Raw genomic sequence first — 21,246 nt, forward strand, 5'->3', positions numbered from 1 at the left:
GCCTGTGAAAACCCACTTTCTTCTTGGTCTGTGAATTGCACCCAGGGACCCGGTGGTACAGCCCGCAGCTGAGGCCAGGCCTCGAGCGGGAAGGTGGATGGATGCGCTAGATTGCGTCTCTTAGGAAACCCAATGGTTTCATCATCACCCTTAAGACCTTCCTTCAGTGAAAGGGGAGAACCTGCCCTGGGTGTTGTACCATTGAATTGTGTCCCTTCCATCCCCCAAATTCATATCTACCTGGAATCTCAGTATGTGACCTATTTGGAAATAGGGGTCTCTGCGGATGTAATTAGTTCAGTGAAAATGAGGTCGTGACGGGTTAGGATGGGCCCTCAATCCAATGACTGGTAGCCTTGGAAGAAAGGAGAAGATGCAGACACACCCCCCAGAGAGGGTCATGTGAGGTGGAAATGGGGCAATGGAGTCAGAAGCCAAGGAACCCAAAGGTTGTTGGGAGAAATCCAAGCTGGAAGAGGCATGGAAGGGGTGCCTCGTGGGGCCTTCAAAGGTGGCATGGCCCTGCTGACACCCCAGCGTCACACCTCCAGCCTCCACAACTATGAGAGAACACATTTCTGTTGTTTTAAGCCACCACGTTTGTGTTAATGTCTTACGACAGCCCCATGAAACTAAGAAAGGTTTGCATCCAGTTTCCTATCTGCCTATGTCTCCCTTCATTGGCTGTGGGATCCTTCCAGGTCCTTCCAGATCCTTCCAGATCCTCCTCCTTTCCTCATGTCCCACATCCATCAGTCACCATGTCCTACCACATTCTTTTCTCAGGGGAATTTCACACCCTTCCTGTGCTCTGAAGAAAAAGACCTTCTTCACCTCACCCACGGCAGTGAGGAGTCCGTGAGACACCGTGAAGCACATGCTTAGTACATCTCCCAGAACTTGGCGAGGACAAGTCCATAATGGCAGGCCCGCCCAGCACTGTCCATCCAGACTGCTGGCCTTAGGTGTCCTTCACCTGCCACCTGCTCAGGGGCACCCAGGGACCTCCAGCAGCACCCTGGGATTCTCTTACCACCTTCACAAGCTTGTCACATCATTCACTCATTTTTCCCTTCCTTCCTTCCTTCCTTCCTTCCTTCCTTCCTTCCTTCCTTCCTTCCCTCCCTTTTTTTTAAAGTTTTATTTATTTAAGTAATCTCTATACCTCACGTGGGGCCCGAACTGACAACTCCAAGATCAAGGGTTGCATGCTCCTCTGATGGAGCCAGCCAGGTGCCCCTCACTCATTTTTCCTAAAAATTCAGATATGTGTATTTAAAAAGAAATCCTTCTCATTAGTGTAAATTGGAAAAGTAGCCTTGCTAGCCATACTCGGAGATCACCTTAATCATCAACTCAGGGACTGGGAGGAAGGCAGGCAATGAAATGGAGGCCTTTCGGTCAAACCCTGCTGTTCTTTTGTTAAAAAGGTAGATTAACAAGTTTCAAGGATGTTAAAGACACTCAAAGTGAGCCTCTCTTTGAGTTTGAGGAAGACAGGAGGAGAATAATAAGGAAAGGACTTTCTCCCTTTGTGATTCAAAGTTTTTTACTGCTCAGTTTCCACCAAAAACTATCAAGGAATATGGGGTAAGAATCTGGCATCCAGAATGCATAAAGATATCTACAGCTCAACAACAGGAAGACAAATAGTCAAAAAAATAGATGAGGGCTTTGAGGGGACATGTCTCCAAAGATAACCCATGAATGGCCAGCAAGCACAAGAAAGCTCAATACCCACTGATCATTAGGGAAATGCACAGCAAACCCCCAATCCCATACCACTTCACACCCACTAGGGTGACTCTAAGTTTTTAAAGGGTTGGCAGGGATGTGAAAGAGCTGGAACCCTCACACACGGCTGATGGGAGTGCAAAACGGCACGACCACTGTGGGCAGCTTTGGCAACTCCGCAGAGAGTCACGATGGCACCCAGTAATCCCAGCCCTGGGTAGATATCTACCTGAAAGAACTCAGAACAGGCGCTCACACAAAAACTTGCACCCGAACATCCCTAGCAGCACGATCCATGGTAGGCCAAAAGCAAAAAACAACATTCATCAGCAATGGAGTGGATAAAACAAGTGTGGTCTGTCACATGATGGGATATTATTCAGCCAGGAAAGGGAAGGAACTATGGACACATGCTAGGGCAGGTGTGCTAATCCTCAAAACATGCTGCTACGAGATAGAAATCCGACAAAAAGGTCACAGAGCCTATGATTTCATTGTATGCAATACCCACAAGAAGTAAGTCAACAGAGAAAGAAGGCAGATTCGCGGTTGCTGGGGGCTTGGGGGTGGGGTACATGGGACGCAACTGCTGATGGGCACAGGTGGTTCCTTCTGGGGCGGGGAAGATGTGTGGGGACTAGTAGAGATGGTAGTTACACGACAGTATGGACGTAGTACGTGCTCCTGAACTGTTCTCTGTAAGACGGTCAATAGTACGTCATGTGACTCTTGTCTCCATAAAGACAGAGCACCCGAGGACCACCTTTGGGAGAAAAGCCAACCTCCCCAGTCTGGCTTCCAAGATCCTCATGGACAATAATAACATTTGTGGAAGTGAGAGCAAGCAGCACCTGTTGAGTGCTGTGGACTCAGTGCTAAGTACTGAGTGCTTGCCTTCATGACCCCCCGTTAGGCCCCCACCACGAGAATAAGACGGCGGGAGCCTCAGTGCCCTCCCTTGCCAGGTGAGGAGGCAGCACAGAAACGCTCAGGGAACGGGGGGCAGTCACACAGCTCCGCAGAGGACACGGCCTCCCGGGGCGGGTGGGCAGGACACCCTTGGGCGGGGGCGCGTGAGGCCCTTGGAACCGCTGCTGCAGGTGGGCTGTCCCAGCAGGCCCCCGGGGCCCCCGCCAGGCTTCCAAGGCTCCCAACGCCCGCCCCCCTTCTGTATTAATCATTCCTCTTGATTAAATTCTCGTCCTCCGTTCCGCGGGTCCCATTGTGCGAAACCACATGGTGAGTCCGCCCCGCAAATGACACTCATTATTAGAAGCTACACGGCAACATTTATACTAATTAAGTTGGGTCTCATTTCTTTAGCTCTAATTTTAAAACTGGCACAACTCCAGCGCCTCGTGTCCATTCACAAACTGCCGCAAACGGATGGAGTAAAATGGCCTTTTAATTTTTCAGCGCTTCGAGATTATTTTACACTTAAAAACCGCTTACTGGCCTTAGGATGCCACTTCCTTTTCTTTTTCTCTTCTTTTGCACTATAATCAGGGTGAATGTAACACGGTATGGCTTCGAACTACGGACCTTACGGCACGCTGCAGAACCGACCGGGCTCGTATTCTTTAATGCGCTAGAAGATATTTTTGCAAGTTTGTCTTCCCAGAGTGTGGCTGGTTTTTAAAAATTTGTCTCCCCAAGAAATACAAATCACGGCTCCCCGGGGTAATCGGGAGGAATGTGAAGGCAGAAATGACAAGCGCACGAGCCCCTGGGTGGCTCAGAGGTTGAGCATCTGCCTTTGGCTCAGGGTGTGATCCCGGGGTCGCAGGATCGAGTCCCGCATTGGGCTCCCCACAGAGAGCCTGCTTCTCCCTCTGCCTGTGTCTTTGTCTCTCTCTGTCTCTCTCTCTCTCTCTCTGTGTCTCTCATGAATAAATAAGCAAAATCTCTAAAGAAAAAAAAAGAGAGAAAGAAAGAAATGACAAGTACGGTAATAACAGCGAAGCTGCCTGGGGTCTGCTCCCAGGCAGGTGGCAGGTCGAGTGCATCAGAGGAGCAGCCTCATCTTGGCCCCTTGGTCACGACCTTAACTGAGGTCTCAGTGAGGAAGCGACAAGGCAGGATTTGAACGCACTGTCTGGTGAAGCCCACGCTGCTTTTCAATACCCCAAGCTACGTAGGTACACATGCGCAGTGAACACACAGTGGACAGAGCATGTCATATGTAAGACATATGACCCCCAAATCTTGCAAAAGCGAGATGATGTTGCCTGTCCTTTAGTTCATTTTCAAGTACACAGAAACGGCTGCGTGAACACCTGCTATGTGCCACGCAGGGTGCCAGGTGCTGAGAAGATGACAAGCAAAGCGGGCATCACCCCCCCCCAATTCCTGGGCTTTGGCACCACCGACTTCTCCTGGTGGCCCCATCGCTGCCTCCTCCCGCCCTCAGGCTCGTATCACTGGGGCCCCGGAGTCAGACGGCGATGTCCGTTCCCAGCCTACTCCTGAAGAGCATTCTCTTTCCTATGCTTTCCCCTGCGAAGCTCTCCTGCAGGTGGCCACCTGCATACAGGCTTCCTGAAACCGCCGTCACTGCCCAGCACACACCTGGGATAAAACACTGTACACAGAAAGCTCGGGCTTCACTCACTATGGGCCTTTCCCCAGCTCACCAGCAACCAGGCTGCCCAAGGTGAAAGAAAGCAAATGGAAAACCGAGTGCTCCTTAAGAGCATCCCCATCCACGCTTTGCAGTGTCCCCTTTCTCTGCATGCTGTTCCCTGCACAGCACGCATGCCTACGTGCACAGGCACACAATCAGATTCCTCTTTAGCGAAGAACGTTGGGGTGGCTCATGGTTGACCGGAAGGTAATGGAAGCCCCTTCCCACCATAATCAAAGCACAAGTAGGTTCCCCCCCACCCCAGACTTTCTAACATAAGATAGTCTAAGGTTCTCCCTAATGCAAACAAAATAAAGCAAACGTTATATTTACAGCGAACTGTGGATCCCACTTGTTAGGCTCCATGTGGAGGCCCAAATGCACAGGGACCCCCATCCGCCTGGGCTCTGAGTGACTCTGGCGGAGCAGCAACCCGTCCCTGGGCACGGTCACCACCTGGCGCGTGATGGGACCCCACCCTGCTGAGCGCTCGGGGCCAGGGACCCCAGTCAGGGCCAGCGGATTTCTTAGGGTGACGTGGGGATGACCGGCATCCTTTGAGTGGAGGACAGAGCTTGTGGGGCAGCGAGGAGAGGCCGGCGTTCTGGGATAAGCTGGTTGAAATAAAACACTGCACAGGATGCAACCTATTATTTCCCCCCCAGCAGGAAAGCTGCTCTCCCCATACGTATCAAAAATAATTCACAGGCGAGTCGGACCTGGGTTTATCCAGGCAGCAGATCTGCAATTGAAAAGTAATTTGTGTGTTTATCAAAGAAGGTCTCTGGGAGAACGTGGGCTCTTCACGGTGGTGCCGCCTCCGACCACAGGCTGTATGCTTAAAAATAGAGAGAGGGAGCGAAAAGAAACGCGGGCAGAAAAAATCTCTTCCTCCAATTTCACGCTGCAATGTTTCAAACAATTGCTTAGTCAGCTTTCGTGCCAAATATTTCCTAAAGTGCCTTTATGATGTTCACATTGGTGGGAAGGCGCGTGTCCAAGACGTCGAGCACGTTCTCGCAGCTCCCAGCACATTTAGCTACGATGTTTTAGGTGGGAGAGCGAAGCACTTACACGTTAAATAGCAATTTATGAAGTAGGGAAGCAGAAGACTGGCATGAATCACTCCCAAAAAACTGCACAACCACCACCTACGTGGATGCTACATCGTACAAACTGGTGGGGGAAACTCACGCACAGACTCGGCAAAAATAAAAAAAAAAATGTAAAAAAAATTAAAAAAAAAAACAGAATTGCCACGACACGCCTAGCTTATCAGGGAGTCGCAACATGAGCTATTAAACTTTAAAAGCTGCTGGGGAACCCGTTCTCCTCGCAACCTAAGTGAGAGACAGAAGGAACGTTCCGGAAATCCCCTCGCGCGCCTGTATTCCGCATCCGCGGATACTTACAGAGAGCACCGCTTTCTGAGCAGCCCCCAGATGATCACCTGGTGCGAACCCACGTCCGCAGCGCCGGGGGCTCCCTGGCCGACTCCAAGCGGGCCACGGACGCGAGAGGCAATACATTATTTACGTGGGCATTCCCTTTGTGATTCTCCTTCCGAGGCTGGCGGCTGGCGGCACTGTCATCAGAAACCAGAGCCAAAAATCCAGCCAGGAAAAGGGGACAGGAGAGATCGCTCGGCTCTCGTTGACATACACGATGAAAAATTAATTCCTAATCGTCGTGGCGTGGTGACTTTTCTTTTCTGCCCCCACCTTAAAATAAATCACTAAGAAAGGCGGCATAGGATCCAGTCTGGCTGCCGGGAGCGGAGCAAGCCGGGGGTGGCGGCTGCGGCAGGTGACAGTCCCCGGCCGGCTGGGGAAGCAGGGGTCAGCGGCGGTGTCCTGGGCGTGGGGGGCAGAGGGCAGGGGGGACGAGTGGACGGGGCACAGCCCGGATCCCGAGCTCCGGTGCCGCGCGTCTGGTTTTCCGGCAAAACCCACTGCTGATGTTACACGTTCAAAAGGGTTCTTTCAAGGCAAAAAAAAAAAAAAAACGAAATCGAAATACATCTACGGTGACAACGTGGGAAGAGAGGCCCGTTGGCACATCCATCATGAGAGCCTGGCCCCGAACAGGGCTGAGAGGAACATTTCCCTCATCCTAGAGCTTTCCACTCAGCCCGAAGAGCAATTCTATTTCCGGCACGGTGCTGCTTTGCAGAGTCAACTTCTCGTATCCAAAATATCTCCGTTTTCTTCCGCAGCACTTCCTAAAATAAAAAAGGGAAACGTACCCACATGATGACTCTCTCCCCTGTTACCCGAAAAACCGAAACTCCTGCTGCCGGCCTGTTGTTACCAAGTCGTCCTTCCCCCTGCGACAAAGTGGAAGCTTCTTTATTTCCCATTCTGGGGGTTGAACCGAATTCCCCCGGGAAGGCAGTGGCTTCATCAAGCAGGTGCCCCTCCCCGGGAGGCCGTGGCTGACCTGCCGGGGTCACATGCACACGGGCAGCTCTAACGCCGTGTCCAGCTCTGCGGAGCAACCCTCACACACGTGCACCAGAGCGCCACACCGTGTGGGACAATGGTTTGCTCTAACGTCTTACTTTTTTGGTTTTCTGTTTTTATTTTTTTTATTATTATTTTTTTTAATGCTATGACAAGTCCTCTGGCCAGCCCCAGGCACTGACTTTCATTCGGCCCTGACAATGTGATTTCAAGGACTGTTTACGGAGTACTTGCTTGTGCAAGGACTGTGCTAGAAACTCCAGCGAATCCGCCCCCACCCCCATCCTTTCTGCCTCCAATACAGAAAAAAAAAAAAAAAAAAAAGAAAAAGAAAAAAGAAAAAAATCAGCCACGGTCCTGGAGATGGGCTCTGTGCGGCAGGGACAGTGGCCAGACTCTGCGCAGTTACTGGACCCGGGGTGGGCGTGCAGTCCCCAGCTTCTCGGATCTCGGCCTTGCCCTCCTCGGGGACCTCGATGATCGCGTTAGTTGCCTGCAAATCCGTTTATTTCCTGAAAACACCGCTTCTCATTCATTTTCTGTTGATAAGGAATTTCTGAAACAATCACTGAAAACCATCTCTCCTGCAGACAGCCAACGCCACTCGCGTGCAGCACGATTGAGATCTCCCCGTTCCCGAAGGGGGCCATTATTTCTACCGGTTGCCATGGTGATGCTGCGGCATTGCTGCTGTGTGCTCAACTGCTTCCCACGGCGGTCACACCACACAGTTAAATCAAACCATTTGTTTCACGTGGCACAGGTTTTTTTTTTTTTTTTTTGGAAAACAAACACCTGGCTATGTAAAACTTAGTTAACAGAACTCCGCGCTTCATGCCGCGGCGGTGATGCATGGGGACAGCTGAGAGTGCCCTTGCACACAACCCAGCACCGGCGCGAGCCCCGACATTAAAAACACGCAGACGAAACATCTCACACGATACCTTAGCGTACTCCCCTTTATTAATCCCAGGGAGAAACTTCTTACTATTTCCGACGACCTGAGGAAAGCTTCTCCGAGAGCAAAAGTGACGTAACTAGAAATCAGCAAAAACAAATGGTTCCCGGTTGGGAGCTCACGTTTATGGAACCTCTGCCACACTTGTTTTCCAGGCAACGGCTGAGTTCTGCTACGTGTGCATCTCTGATCTTGCTCTTACTTGTAACTAGTGCACACATACACACGTGACACCTCAGTTAATCCCTGAGGTCTCTAACCTGTGGGGTCTGCCTTAAACACAACGAGGGGTGTGCTAGTCCTGGGCTGCGCTCCACTTGAACTCAAGGATGCTGGTGCCCTGAGGCTGTGACCCTGGAGTCCAGGCTGTGAGAAGCTGTCTAGGCCTTGACAGCCCCGCAGCAGAGCGGGGACGCGAGGACTGGCCTTGGAGCTGGCAGGTGGAAGCGCCCCTGTGGAGCACGTGGACCTCACTGCTTCACCTTCTGCAGACACCGGGTTTGTCTGGACACTCGGGCCGGCAGCTGGTGTCCTCAGCTCCTACTGCAAATGGTCCTAAGAGCTGGCTTGGACTTCTGACAAAACGGTGTTCATCAAAAAGGGAGAAGTAACCTGGAGTGGACTTCAGAGGTCGCTATTTGGAAAAGGTGCTAATTAAGTAAAGCCAGACTTCAAGGAAAATGTCAAATCTAAATTCGGCTCCAAGTCATGAAGTTATTAACCTGGGTTTGAGTCGGGTTATTTGTGCGTTCGGGTCTTTTGTTTCCACGACTCCCTCTCCGACTATCACCACCAATGCCCTTTATTTGTTTTTGCTTTGTTTTTGCCTTCTTTGCTCCTTTCTCTCTCTCTCTCTCTCTCTCTCTTTTTTTTTCCTTTCTCTTTTTGCCAACGACTCTATAAAGATTGGCCAGGCTTGAAGCTGAGAAGGTTTGTTGTTTTAGGAACAGAAAGAAAACCCTCCCCGCGTAGGAAAGAATGTCATGGGGGCTTTGAGCCGAGGCTAAAAACAATGAATAGACACACACTTCTTGCGACACCCACTCCACAAAGAAATGGGGTTGTGGCATTTGCAGCCACTCCCAACAGCCAGGACCCGCCCGCCCAGCGTGTTTGCGAGCGCACAGCCTGAGGGTGTGTGATGTGAGCCCTGCGGCCCTCTGCGTCCTCCTTCCCTGGGAAGAAGAGATTTCAGGAGCTGAGCTGCTCACGGGCACCAAGGCAGACAGTGGGAGCTGGGGCTCCTGGACGGATGGGAAATGCATAGACGTGGGCTCCATACTGAGGGGCCACACTTATAACAGGGCTGGCCTCAGCGGGAAACCTTCTGAAGGAGATTCCACTTGATTTTTTTTTTTTATTTTATTCATTTATGAGAGAGAGAGAGAAAGCACAAGCATGAGCAGGGGAAGAGGGAGAAGCAGACTCCCCGATGAGCCGGAAGCAGGACGCAGGACTTGATCCCAGGACCCCAGGATCCTGACCTGAGCCGAAGACAGACGCTCGACCGACTGGGCCACCCAGGTGTCCCATGAAGATTCTTAAGCTGGAGATCGTACAGTTAGAATCCTGAGCAATTTGATACGCTTTACTCCTAAGTCAGTAGGGTGCAGGAAGGATGGGGTACCACTGAGCCCCCTGCGTCACGCTGCGTGCACCGGTGTGCAGCCCTGCAGCCTGCAGCCCCACCCGGACCCCCTCATCCGTGCTTATCTGTGGCAGAAGCAATCATCTGACCAGGGCAGGTTTCCCCTTTATACACTATCAATTTTAAGTGGGCTTTGGCCCATTTACCTGCCTTTGGTGAAACACAGGTAAAAATTACACGTTGCTGAGCAACGGAGGCTTCGGACACGGCATGTCCTTCTTAGGCTCTCTCGTTCCAAATAATTAGACATCATTCACGGCTCCACGTCCACACTGGGAATAACACATGAGGCTTTACATCATCTTGAAATGAAAAGTGAATTGCACCGGTTCCCGGCAACAAGATGTCCACGACATGAATTCTCCCAGAGAAACTAGACTCTTGAATGCCAGAGCTGTCATCGGAGGCAGGAGCAAGTGGAGTCGATGGCTCGCTGAAACCTCAAAGAAAAGCTCCCTACTTCACACGCACACACATTTTAGAAATAGAGGTCAAATCCATTTAGTTCAAGGTGGCCTGGGATTTTTTTTTTTTCCCCAGCGTGTGCACATGTGGAGATTGAGTACAAACACGGGCAGAAATGCTCAACGAGGCACAGAGGAACGATTAGGCTCCTGACCTGACAGCTTTCCCCAGCGCTCAGCAAACCCGAGACAACTCCAAGCAATGCTTATCTCAGCCACCCGGTTATGCCAACAAGGAGGACTGGCCAAATACTGCGGCATCACGGGAAAACAAGGCGTTCACGGGGGTGTTTATCACCATCTATCGCACAAAGCTGTTTATGAAACCACAGAAGGCCTTGGGGGCTGTCCGGTGCAAACCCGGCTGCAGGCTCCAGGCCGTCAGCTGAGCACCTGCTGGGGAAGTCTGTGGTGCTCTTCTGAAGCCACTGACCCTGAGAATCTGGGGGCTGCAGGTACCCCTCTAAGTCCTCCAAATGGAGGCCCAAAAAGGCGCATGACCGTTCTGCTGCTGGGCAGCCCGCGGAGGGTGAGCTGGTGGGGCAGAGGGAGAAGCAGGCTCCCTGTGGGGACCCCAATGCGGGACTCGATCCCGGGTCTCCGGGATCACACCCTGAGCCAAAGGCAGATGCTCCACCGCTGAGCTGCGCCTCCCCCGCCCCAGCACCCTGCAAGCTGGTGTTTGAACTCGGTCCCCCGGCTGCCACACCCGCCTTCTGGCAAGCCCCGACTCTGCACTCTGCACTCGGGGGTGTTAGTTGACCTCATTTATTTATTTATATCCACCGTGCTCCAAGCACCATGTAGACCGGTGTAAGGAATACTAACTGCATATTCATTCATTCGCCCTCACCGGCTGCGTACACCGCAACGGGGGACGGAGCGGATAAGTTCATGCCAAGGGGCAGTGCGGGCTGGGATGACCATGTAGAGACAGTGAGGTAGGAAGAGGGACGGGGCTCAGGGAGCGAGGGCCGTCCCCGGGCGGGCAGGGCTCACCTTCCCAGAAACTAATGATGCAACAGGGAGAATTAAAGCGCTCGTTGGGAACAGAAGCCCCTTATTACAAAATCCTCGGGTGAACATTCCCGCGCTCTGACCATCATTTCTTACAGCGGGGCCGCTCCAGGGACGTGCGACCAGAGCCACCCCCCAGGAATCCACGTTCAGAAGGGCCTGGCACCTGGGGGCTACGCCCAGTAGCCGCTGCCTTCGTCTGTAGGAATTTTAACTCTGAATTTGTGTTTGGTGAGCGCAGTCGGATGGGCCAGTGGCAGGGCATCCGGGGGTCCGGAGCCTCATTCCCGCCTGGCCCACCTTCCGCCACCTGCCCAGGGCAGGTTCCTGATGATCTGCTCCCCAGCCCAGCCCCCAGTGTGGGCACTTGCCACCAAGTGGCAGGGCCCAGTCTTGGGCACCCGTGAGGCTCGGTACTGCCCGCAGTATCCCCCGAGCCCCGGGGAGCACAGCATTAAATAGAAATTTAAAACAAAATAAAACAACAAAAAACCCACCATGACAGATCCAAAGAAAGATCACAGGAGAAAGGAAAATGTTTTTTATCCTTTTGAACAAGCCACCCAGCCTTGTTTGCACTCAGTGCCGCCCCAGGCTCTGTGTAGGGTGTGAAGGTGCTTTCTTTCTGCAGGATGCTTGCCCCCCGACTCCCTATAACCCCCCACTGGCTCATCCCCTCCTTCACCAGCCTTTCGAGGAGTTGGGGGGGTCTGCTGGGTGCTGGGCAACCCTGGGGCATCGAGCGGCGTTAGGACGCTGGCTGCCCCCCCCCAAGCTGCTGTGCCCCATGGGTCACCAGCAGGCACGCGGCCAGACCCACTGCTCGCTGTCCTTTTGCAAGGATCCAGCCAGGCACTACCTGCAGTGACGTCTTACATCGTCCGTAAGTCACGGGGAGGAGAACACGCGGTCAGGATAACAGGCGTCTCCTACTGTGGACTGCGGCCTTCATCGGGCTGTCCTCTTCATTGGACTTTTCATCTCCCAAGATGAGGATTTAATTCTCATTTAACCACATGCTCCAAGAAAACCATTTCCTGTGGATTTAAGAAACTTCCCACCGGGGACGCCCGGGTGGCTCAGTGGTTGAGCGTCTGCCTTCAGCCCAGGGCGTGACCCTGGGGTCCTGGGATCGAGTCCCACGTCAGGGTCCCTGCATGGAGCCTGCTTCTCCCTCTGCCTGTGTCTCTGCCTCTCTGTGTGTGTTTCTCATGAATAAATACATAAAATCTTTAAAAAAAAAAAAAAAACCCTTCCTACCAGGATTGCTGAGACCCCAGTGACACGAGCTCCGTGTCTTTCACGGAATCTGGATTAGAAACGTCAAGGAGCAACCTCCTCAAGCATCCGCCGACCCTCGGCCGGGCTCACTGCGCTCTGTGACCAGGGCCAATGCCAGACTGTTTCATATTTCCCAGGAACACTATGACTTACACAACAGCCAAATTTCTATAAAATGCATGACAGCCCAGCTGAAATAAAAGTTAATTTTTAAATTTATTTGTTTGTTTGTTTTTTACCTTTCAAATGAATTTCAGGAAGGGGTCAACACATTCTAGTGAAAAATGAAGACTCCTACATGCACCAGCATGACAAACGTCCAGACTTTCAGGAGGCTTTTAGGACCCAAATGTGCTACTTGGGTTTCTGACTAGGCATCTGGACTTGTGGCACAATGCCTGGCTATCTGACACGGTATCTGAATTTCTAGAGAAGGTACTTGGAGAACCGGCTCGGTACTTGGATTCTCCATGTAATATATATATTTCTGATGCAGTATGAAGAATTCTGACATGGTCCTCGAATATCGGAGAGGTACCTGGAGTGCTGACTTAGTACCCAAACCCCATGCCGGGGCCCTTGGAGCTGAGTGTAGCGGCTCAGGAGCGTCTGCGAAGGTTATGGACCAGGAGGGGTACATGAGCCCAGCCGGGTGGACAGAGGCCACTTGGCACAAACAGGCGGACTCAGGAAGCTTGAGTGAGTGGAAACTGATGATGTCACTAGGCTCTCTGGGAGGGAGAATGACCACGTGGCTTTCCAAATGCAATGGATTTGTAGCAACATGGGGGAAAATTTTTAAAACAGCTACACAGAGTTTAAAGCCATTTTCATAGAAAGGAGGGTTTGGGATGTTTAATGAGGCCTGATGTCCTCCAACTGGGGGCACTCTGGTCACGAGATACCCTCATCACTATTTCGTAAAAGCCCAGGGGGAGGCTAAATGCCTTCTCTTGGTCATATCACCGTGTCTCCCTGTGATGTCTCCACAAGTGTGCGGAGCACCACATTACCCAGATCCCAGCAAAAATAAATTTTTTTAAAGGAAACAGGTCTTAATTCTCAGCAGGAGGAAAACACACAGCCATGGGCTGTGAATCACTCATTAAAAATTAAATAAATCCACCCACAACAGGAAACAGCACAACAGAATGTCGGTGTTGACTTCAGGTTGGAAGGAATCCAGAAACAGGACTTGGAAACAGTGTCGGCTCTGAGTGCGATCTCGCTTGCACTGGGTGCCTCCAGGACCCCAACCTCATCCCCGAGACCGGCACCCCCCAGCCTGTCTTTTCCCAATGACTCCATGACTCGCAGGAGGAGAGGGAAGCAGCGTGGCACTGGGGGTTTCCATGGTTTCCGACAAGATCGAGCCATCCTCCGTCCCAGTGACTCGCTTCTCCAGGTAACACAGAGCATCACCCAGCCCCCAGAACCACGTGCCAGGATGCAGCTCAGGACAGTGTGGGGAAGTACCTCGCGTTACTACCTCATGCTTGGGCTGAAGTCTTTATTTTTTATTTTTTTTTGGGGGGGGGGGACTGAAGTTTTTAAATCAAAGCCCAAGGATTCCAGTTTTCTCTTTGCACATGTAAGCAACACTATGGAAAGAATATTGCTTTTCAAAAACACCTCCCTATTAATAAAACCCTCCTTTCTAGGTCCCTGCCTCTTTCGGAGGCAGCGGGAGCAAACACAAATAAAAGCAGCGGGAAGAGAAGGCAGCAAAGGACAGCTGCTTTCTTTTCCAAGCAAAGATTATAAAACATTTACATCATGAGGTATAGACCTCATCCCGGCAGGGAAGGTGATGGATGCATCGGGCCCAGGCTTGGCAGGTTCACAGCAGTGGCTACTTTAGAGGGATTTCTGTATTAACTCCAAGCCCAGACGGGCATCACCCGAGAACATCAACTTTGTCTGCAAGGGGCCTTTAAACACATTCTCACCCAGATCTTTATTTTTTAGACAAAGAACGTATGTATGACTCAGGGCACAAAGGGATGTGTCTAAGTCATTCAGCTTTCTGGAACTAAACTCTTGTGCGTCCAATCCTTTCCTAGGCTCCTGTGCAAAACACACAATTACAGTTGCTACAGCAAGGACTCAAACACGGGCCCTACAGGCGATATTTCCTGAAGTCAGAACCAGGGCCTACCACTCCATTTGTCAAGACCTTGCACAATTAAGAGCCCGCAGGGGACACCTGGTAAACGCTGGTGGAGGGAACCAACCAACCCCGCGCTGTGCCGAAAGGAAGCCTGGCAAGCGTGTGAAGAGAGATTAGAAAACTGGATTTGGTCAGCAGATAACGTGCGGAAACGTTTGGAACTCTGGCCAAGATCAACTCAACTGATCATAACCTGGTTCCAAAATATAATTACCTACCAGCAACCTGTTTGCAGAACCTGCAGGATATGTTCTTATTTATTACTATCTTCTACTACCTTGCATAACTGCAAAATTATATTTTTCGCAATGGAAAACATTATTTTCTTTGGGGCAGGTCCCCTTCCTCATTGTGGGTGATGCTAACGAGAGCCGCCTGGCTTCTCGGTGGGAGAGGAACCTGTGCACAGCGCAGGGGCTGCGGGACAATGACGAGTCCCGTCCCACTGTCCTCCCAACTCACTTTGCCCAGCCTGCCCGGGTCCCTGTCTTCTCATCTTCAAGGTGGAGGTGAGGATGCACGCCCAGGCTGCCTCCGGGAATCTCTGAGGCCTGAGTGAGCACGCTTCGTAAACTGTAAAATGCTCTACCTGCCTGCGTGCACAGTTTTATAAATGCAATTTATGTTTTCGGCATAAGGCATATGAGCTATCTGGCAAAACAGGAAATAGATCAAGTCCTGTTTTTGTGAATAATAATTTCCACCAACATGACGTCGTGAAAAAATTCATCTCTCAGCAGCAGCATGGTAACCTGGTGGTTTTAAATGTATTTTTATAAAAAAAATTAAAATAAAAATAAATGTATTTTTATATACAGCACTGGAACACAAAATCTCTATCATTTCTGATAGCAAACCAATCTTGGTAGAGGTATTTGAAATCATTTAAACACCATCAACCTATTTTTTTTAGACTTATTAGAATCCAATCAGCACCCCCTCACAAAATAAGACAAATCCAATTTTTTTTTTTGCTTATGCTCATTTTCATTCAAAACAAGAAGAAAAGCTACACAGAGACATATCTTTGTTCAGCAATTCCACAGAGATCTTTTCTTTTCCAACATTTTAAGTATCTTATACCAAACTCTGTATTATAATAAGCTGCTTTAAAAAGTCACCTTGCATGGGCAATTTTGAACAGAATGGATTCATCCTCCTGTTGCTCAGTGTCCTGAGTCACATGAGGACATCACCCGGTTGATAGACTGCAGGTGGGGCGAGGGCCCGCATCGAATGGGGACTGGTTCACGTTCCTTCCACTGGGCAGCACCTGCTTCCCAGGTTCTCCCCAAGTCACTTCTAACTAAAATGCCACTTTCGCAAATCTAGCTAATACAGAAAGTTAAGAGGGTGGATTCGATTATAAAAAGAGGAAATGTCCGACTTAAAATGGGTGGGATTTTGATGTGTCATCCAGTCGACAATAATTGGGGATTGTTTTCCTAAAAGGTGGACCTCACCTTGGATTGCTGGCAGCCAGACCACCCTCCCGCCCTGTCCACTATCCCCATACACCACTTGGCCAGGCTGCAGTGGATTAAAACAGTTTCCTGAAGCATAAATCCCAGATTTCCTGCACAGGGCTGGACCAAGTTACCTGCGGTGCTTGCCAGATTTTCACTTAATGACTGCTTCCTTGAACCGAAGTTTTAAAATACCTTGGGAATTATATTACAAACAGCCGCGACCTAAAATCCAAAGCGATGAGAAAAGATTCCCCCTTGCAGCTTCCCTTTACCTCTTGTCCTCCTGGAATGACCCCGGGAAGCCATCGTGGCCTGCGAGAATCCATGTTTTCCTATGAGCTGGAAAAGGATTTCTCGAAGAATCCCAGCCCTGCACTGAGTCCGCAGGAGCCCAGGGCTGAGCCAGGAGTTTATATAGAAAAGCTGTGTTCCTATTTCCTCCAAGTGGAAACTGTGACAGCTTAATATCCATGGCTTTGCTCTATGACAAACGATTACCTAGTAGACTCTTTTAGGAGGTACTTCTTGGAAGAACGTTGAAACTTTCCTGGGGGGGAAAATGGAAGTGGAAATAAATGAGGGATTAATCCGTTTGTCACCAGCAGGTCCAAAGGCGTCCTTCCAACTTACTGTCAGCTTCCAGTTTCAGTTTACAGGAGAATAGCTCCTTTGCTGCTGGGAGAAACACGGTTTGCTCAATGGGAAACCCAGAGGATCCACCGATGCAAATAAAAACCCAAGAACAGGGCAAAAACAGGAAACAGGAATCAAATATCTGAAAAAGGTTTCAAGCCTTCCACGCTCTGCACATCATCCGCAAAGCTTCTTGTTTTCTTTCCGCAGATGCAGAAGCCAGCATGGGAAGGTCTGTTCCACCTGCAGAAACGCAGGCCCAGCTGAGGCGGGCAGAAAGCACATGCTAACTGGTGCGCTCTGCCCGCAAACATTTAGAGACATTCGGATTCTTCTTGTCTTTTCCCGCCGTGGCGGCCATTCGACTCCACACCAAGGAAAAGAAACACGACTTAGAAGAGAAAAAAATCACACATATGGAAACGGACAGGGGAGGCATGATGGATCGTTAAAGGGGAGACAGCTAGTGAAGGAATATTCCAAGTTAATTTTAAAATTAAATTCACTGTTAATACCAGCACGTTAATTTCGTTGCCTTTTATTCCTTTGGTATTTCCACGAGCCAAAGTGAAATAGTCAAGTTACGGTATCATTTAATTTTACTTACTGGTGGATACCCTTTGGTATAGCAATATAAGACCTCATAGAGCCCGGAAACAATATTTAAGCCTTAATTACATGTCTTGCATAAATTCTTAACGCCGACATTCCACTGCATTATTTAAATACTGTGCAACCGAGACCCACAGAGTTGCAAGCATTCTCTGGTTGAGGGAATGTTGGTCATGTTTGATGGTTGATGTGAATTATAGTGTCACTTTCCAAGTGTATTTTTACATGTTACAAAAAGGAGAAATAAAAGAAAACCATGGGAATGGTGGTCATGCTAAAAAGGCCCCCCTTAATCCAGTTAAACAGGAGAAAGTTGACTCTCTCTTTTTTAAGGTCAAATATTTATAGAGAGTGCCCCCCCCCTTTTTTTTTAAAGATTTTACTTATTTGAGAGCAAGAGAGAGTGTGTGTGAAAGAGAGAGAAAGAGAAAGCATGGTGGCGGGAAGTGTACAAGGGGAGAGAGAGGGAGAGAGAATCCCGAGCCAACTCCGGGCTGAGTGCAGAGCCCATGAGATCACAACCTGAGTCAAGAGTCAGATGCCCAACTCACTGAGCCACCCAGGTGCCCCTAAGTGCCCTTTTTTTAAATGAAAAATCAGAGACTATTGCTAGAAAAGAGAACTCCTTTGGATCTCCATGACAGTCATGGCACATACATCATTACCCAGCTAAAAGACTTCCTTAAACAGAAACAACTGCCATAATTTTGTGCGGATGTTAATTTCAAGAATTTTATTTTATTTTATTTTATTTTATTTATTTTATTTTTTTAAAGATTATATTTATTTATTCGTGAGAGACACAGAGAGAGAGAGAGGCAGAGACATAGGCAGAGGGAGAAGCAGGCTCCCTGCAGGGAGCCCAATGTGGGACTCGATCCCAGGAAGGGATCACGACCTGGGCCGAAGGTGAATGCTCAACCGCTGAGCCCCCTGAGTGTCCCTCAAGAATTTTATTAACAGCCAAGTCGGGGTGAGCTCACTTACACAACACAGTGGCCCTAGGAAGGGACGGCCTGCTGATAGCAGGGCGGGCTCCCCAGAACACAGTGGGTTCCTGTGTTCGCCCAGAAGGCATCTACAGGGCTCCTGCCCTGCAGCCGCCCACTGCCTGTAGAGGCAGCTTGGAATAGCCACCAACCTTAGGGGGCTTACTCTCTCCTGCTCTGCCCAAAGTGAGCTATTTATTTAGTTCTAACTGACTCCAAAGCAAGTTTCTAACCACCCCCCACCACCACCACCAAAATGGGAAATAAATTCCCTTCTGTTAGCTGAAATCTTGAAATTCTGGAAGAAGACTCAAATGTTTAGCAGTGAAGCTGCCACAGGCTGAAATATCAATCTGACATTCTCCCCTGACGCCCTAGCAGCAGATTCCAAACAGAGGCATCAAATAAGGTAGCCTCCACAGGAAGGGGTCATGCTTGGAACAGCCTTGCGTCACATGGAGAGAAAATTCCTGAAACAAGAAGCACTTTTTACCTACGCACTCACAGCTTCTGAAAGCCACCTTGACTTTCCTAATGAAAGGAGGATGAAAGATGGCACCAGGCTGAGCGACATGGCCAGGCAGTGGGCCAACTTGCCAAAAGGACAGAAATCCTAGAACAGGCAATGGCAAGATAGGGTGTGAAGGGCCAGCGCTGGGTGGAGATAGAAGGCCAAGGGCAGATGCTTTTAACAAACCATAACCTGGATCTTGCATTTTGGGAAGGAGGTGAGTCTGTGGGGCAGGACCCTCCAATGTTTCATTCCGGCGAGGTAGGGAGCCACTGCTCTGTGTAAGTAGCATGTTGAAGACCCATCCAAACCAATATGGATGAGCCAACCCCCTCCTGCTTAGGATGCCGAGGCAACAAGGGATTGCAGACTTCTTGACCGTAAGTCTCCACCCAGTAATACCACCCCAGTAATATTCCTTCTCTTGGAGCCCACTGCTGACACTTGCATTTGCTCAAGTAGATCATGCCATTCAATATCGGTAACATCCGACAACGATACAATAGAGAACTGGGACACTACAATTAGCTTAGTGGGTGGCAGGTGGAGCCTTTTCCATTCTCTCCCTTGACAAATCGCTAACTATATTTGCATTTCCTCCAAGACAGGGAGCAACAGTCCGTACAACCCAAATGCCTTTTATCACACCAGCAAGACCATCAGCATTCACGCCCCAGATGAAACATTGCCACGAGACCCACAAAGGGGGCCAGCCAAAGCAGAACAGCCGACCCACTGACCTTAAAATAATTCCGGACAGAGTTAAAGTATTTCAAACAAGATGATGCACATAAAAAAAACACGACTTCCTGGCCACCCACATCCTGGGACGCTCACTGATGGTGAGCACCCAGGGCCACTTGCCCACATACTACAACCACTTCCCAAAGCTCTCAGATTCTCTTCCCTCGATTTCTTTAGGGAACTTAACACCAGTAAGCCGATTAAGTGAAACACAAAAAGGCCACGGCGTGTCTTTTTCTGAGGACTGGGACATGGAGACCTTGGAAAGCTGCCTAGATCTCTAAAGGCATAAAATTACCTGGCGATGACACGGTTATTGATGTTGTTGGCATTGTGTTTTTTTAACCCAGAGCGCAATCCAGAAAAGCTCCTTTTCAGCAATTTTCCCCACAGCAGATCAATTTCAGAGGCAATTACCGTCAATGCAATTATGTGCCCCGTGGTCCCCAACAGTCACCCTACGCGTGCAGCCAGATAAAGCAAGGCCCTTTCCAAACTAAGGACAAATCAGCAAGAGGAGAGCGTGTGGAAATCGTGGTCTCAACAATATGGTTCAGGAGGCTGAACAGCCGAGCCAGGTTGTAAACACGCACACACAAAACACACAAAACGACGTAACAAAAACTGTGATTGATACAAGCCTGTTCCAGCAAGTCAAGGCATAAAATTCAAATACAACATGCTAGCCCTATTGGTCTACTTTCTCCAGAAATAGTTTCTCTAACAATTAAATCCCACACACTCTTTTTTGTTGTTGTTGGTAGCTAACTTTAAGTCAGGGGAAATAAAAATTATTTTAAAAAGTCTTGTACTCACCAAGGGAAAACGAAGGCTATCGTCTGAAAAAGAAAAGGGGAGGGGGGGAGAGAAAGGATTAGTTTTCTGGTTACCAGGTTGCTGGTTGCTGATTCTAGCCACTTCTTTTGTAGCCACTTCTTTCTCTACGGCACGAGTTGATCGTGCTCATTTTTGCTCGGTTGTTGGGGTCTTCTTGACGCCTTTTTATCTACATGGTGATAACTTTTTGCTGCAGTCATCAGCTTTCAGAAGTGTCCTGCCCCAACCTCTCCTGTAATTTCTGGTCATCGGTGATGGGGGTGCTTGGGAGCTGACTGCGATCAGAAGTACTGGGTGTCTAGCCCCCAGGCTGGGCCCCCCCACCCCGATGGCAGCGGCCTCACCCCCCTCCCCAGACGCCACCTCTTCACACCTGCATGGGATGGCCCCTCACCCCTCTTTTCCAGCTCAGGAATTATCCAGCCTGCTCATTACTCAACAATTTAGCTTTTATGTCCTCTTCGTTTTTAACATCTTGTTAAGATAGACTTTACATACCATCAAGTCCACCTGTGCATAATCCAGTGCTTTTTAGCATAACCACAGAGTTTTACAACCATCACCATCACCTAAATTTAGAGCATTTTCATCAAACCAGCAGAAACCCCAAGCCCATTAGTTCATCAGCTCCCCAGCCCATCGTCTCCCCACCCCCTGTCCTTTGGCAACCCCCTGTCCATGGATTTGCCTATTCCAGGCATTTCATAAAAGTGGGATCCTATAAATGTGGCCTTTTGTGAATTGCTTGCTTTTATTTAGGGTTTTTTTTTTTAAGGTTCACCCATGTTGTAACATATACCAGTTTTTCATTCCTTTCTGTGGACAAATACTATTCCCTTTTTCACACACCATACACCTTGCTCTGTCCATCCATGCCTCGGTTGGTAGACATGACCCTCTGGTTCTTGTACGAGTGGCCAGTAGGGCAGCCTCACACCTCTGCTCGGTTCTCGCTGTGCATCTGCACTGTTAGATGTTTCGATCTCCACTATCTTTAAATGGCTAATGAGGTGCATGGTGTTTTCTACAAAAATAGAATAGTTCTTATCTTAGTCATGGCCAGGCTGGATATTTTAAACCAAAGACAATATGCT

General features: G+C 49.7%; 1 protein-coding gene across 7 annotated transcripts in view; it reads right to left on the reverse strand.

Moving 5' to 3' along the window:
- PTPRE (protein tyrosine phosphatase receptor type E) overlaps positions 1-21,246 on the reverse strand; it is a 158,328-nt gene that overhangs the window by 75,586 nt on the left and 61,496 nt on the right. For 5 of the 7 annotated variants that reach the window (XM_077877208.1, XM_077877209.1, XM_077877206.1 and 2 more), the window contains exon 2: positions 20,132-20,154. Coding sequence is in view for 3 of the 7 variants with exons in the window: in XM_077877206.1 (XP_077733332.1) it covers positions 20,132-20,154 (23 nt within the window). In the remaining 4 variants the exon portion in view is untranslated. Of the gene's footprint in view, positions 1-5,769; positions 6,785-20,131; positions 20,155-20,525; positions 20,589-21,246 lie in introns of those variants that run through there. The other 2 variants (XM_077877207.1, XM_077877211.1) reach the window with 2 other exon arrangements.

Source organism: Canis aureus, chromosome 29 (genome assembly GCF_053574225.1).
Source record: "Canis aureus isolate CA01 chromosome 29, VMU_Caureus_v.1.0, whole genome shotgun sequence".
NCBI classification, from domain to species: domain Eukaryota; kingdom Metazoa; phylum Chordata; class Mammalia; order Carnivora; family Canidae; genus Canis; species Canis aureus.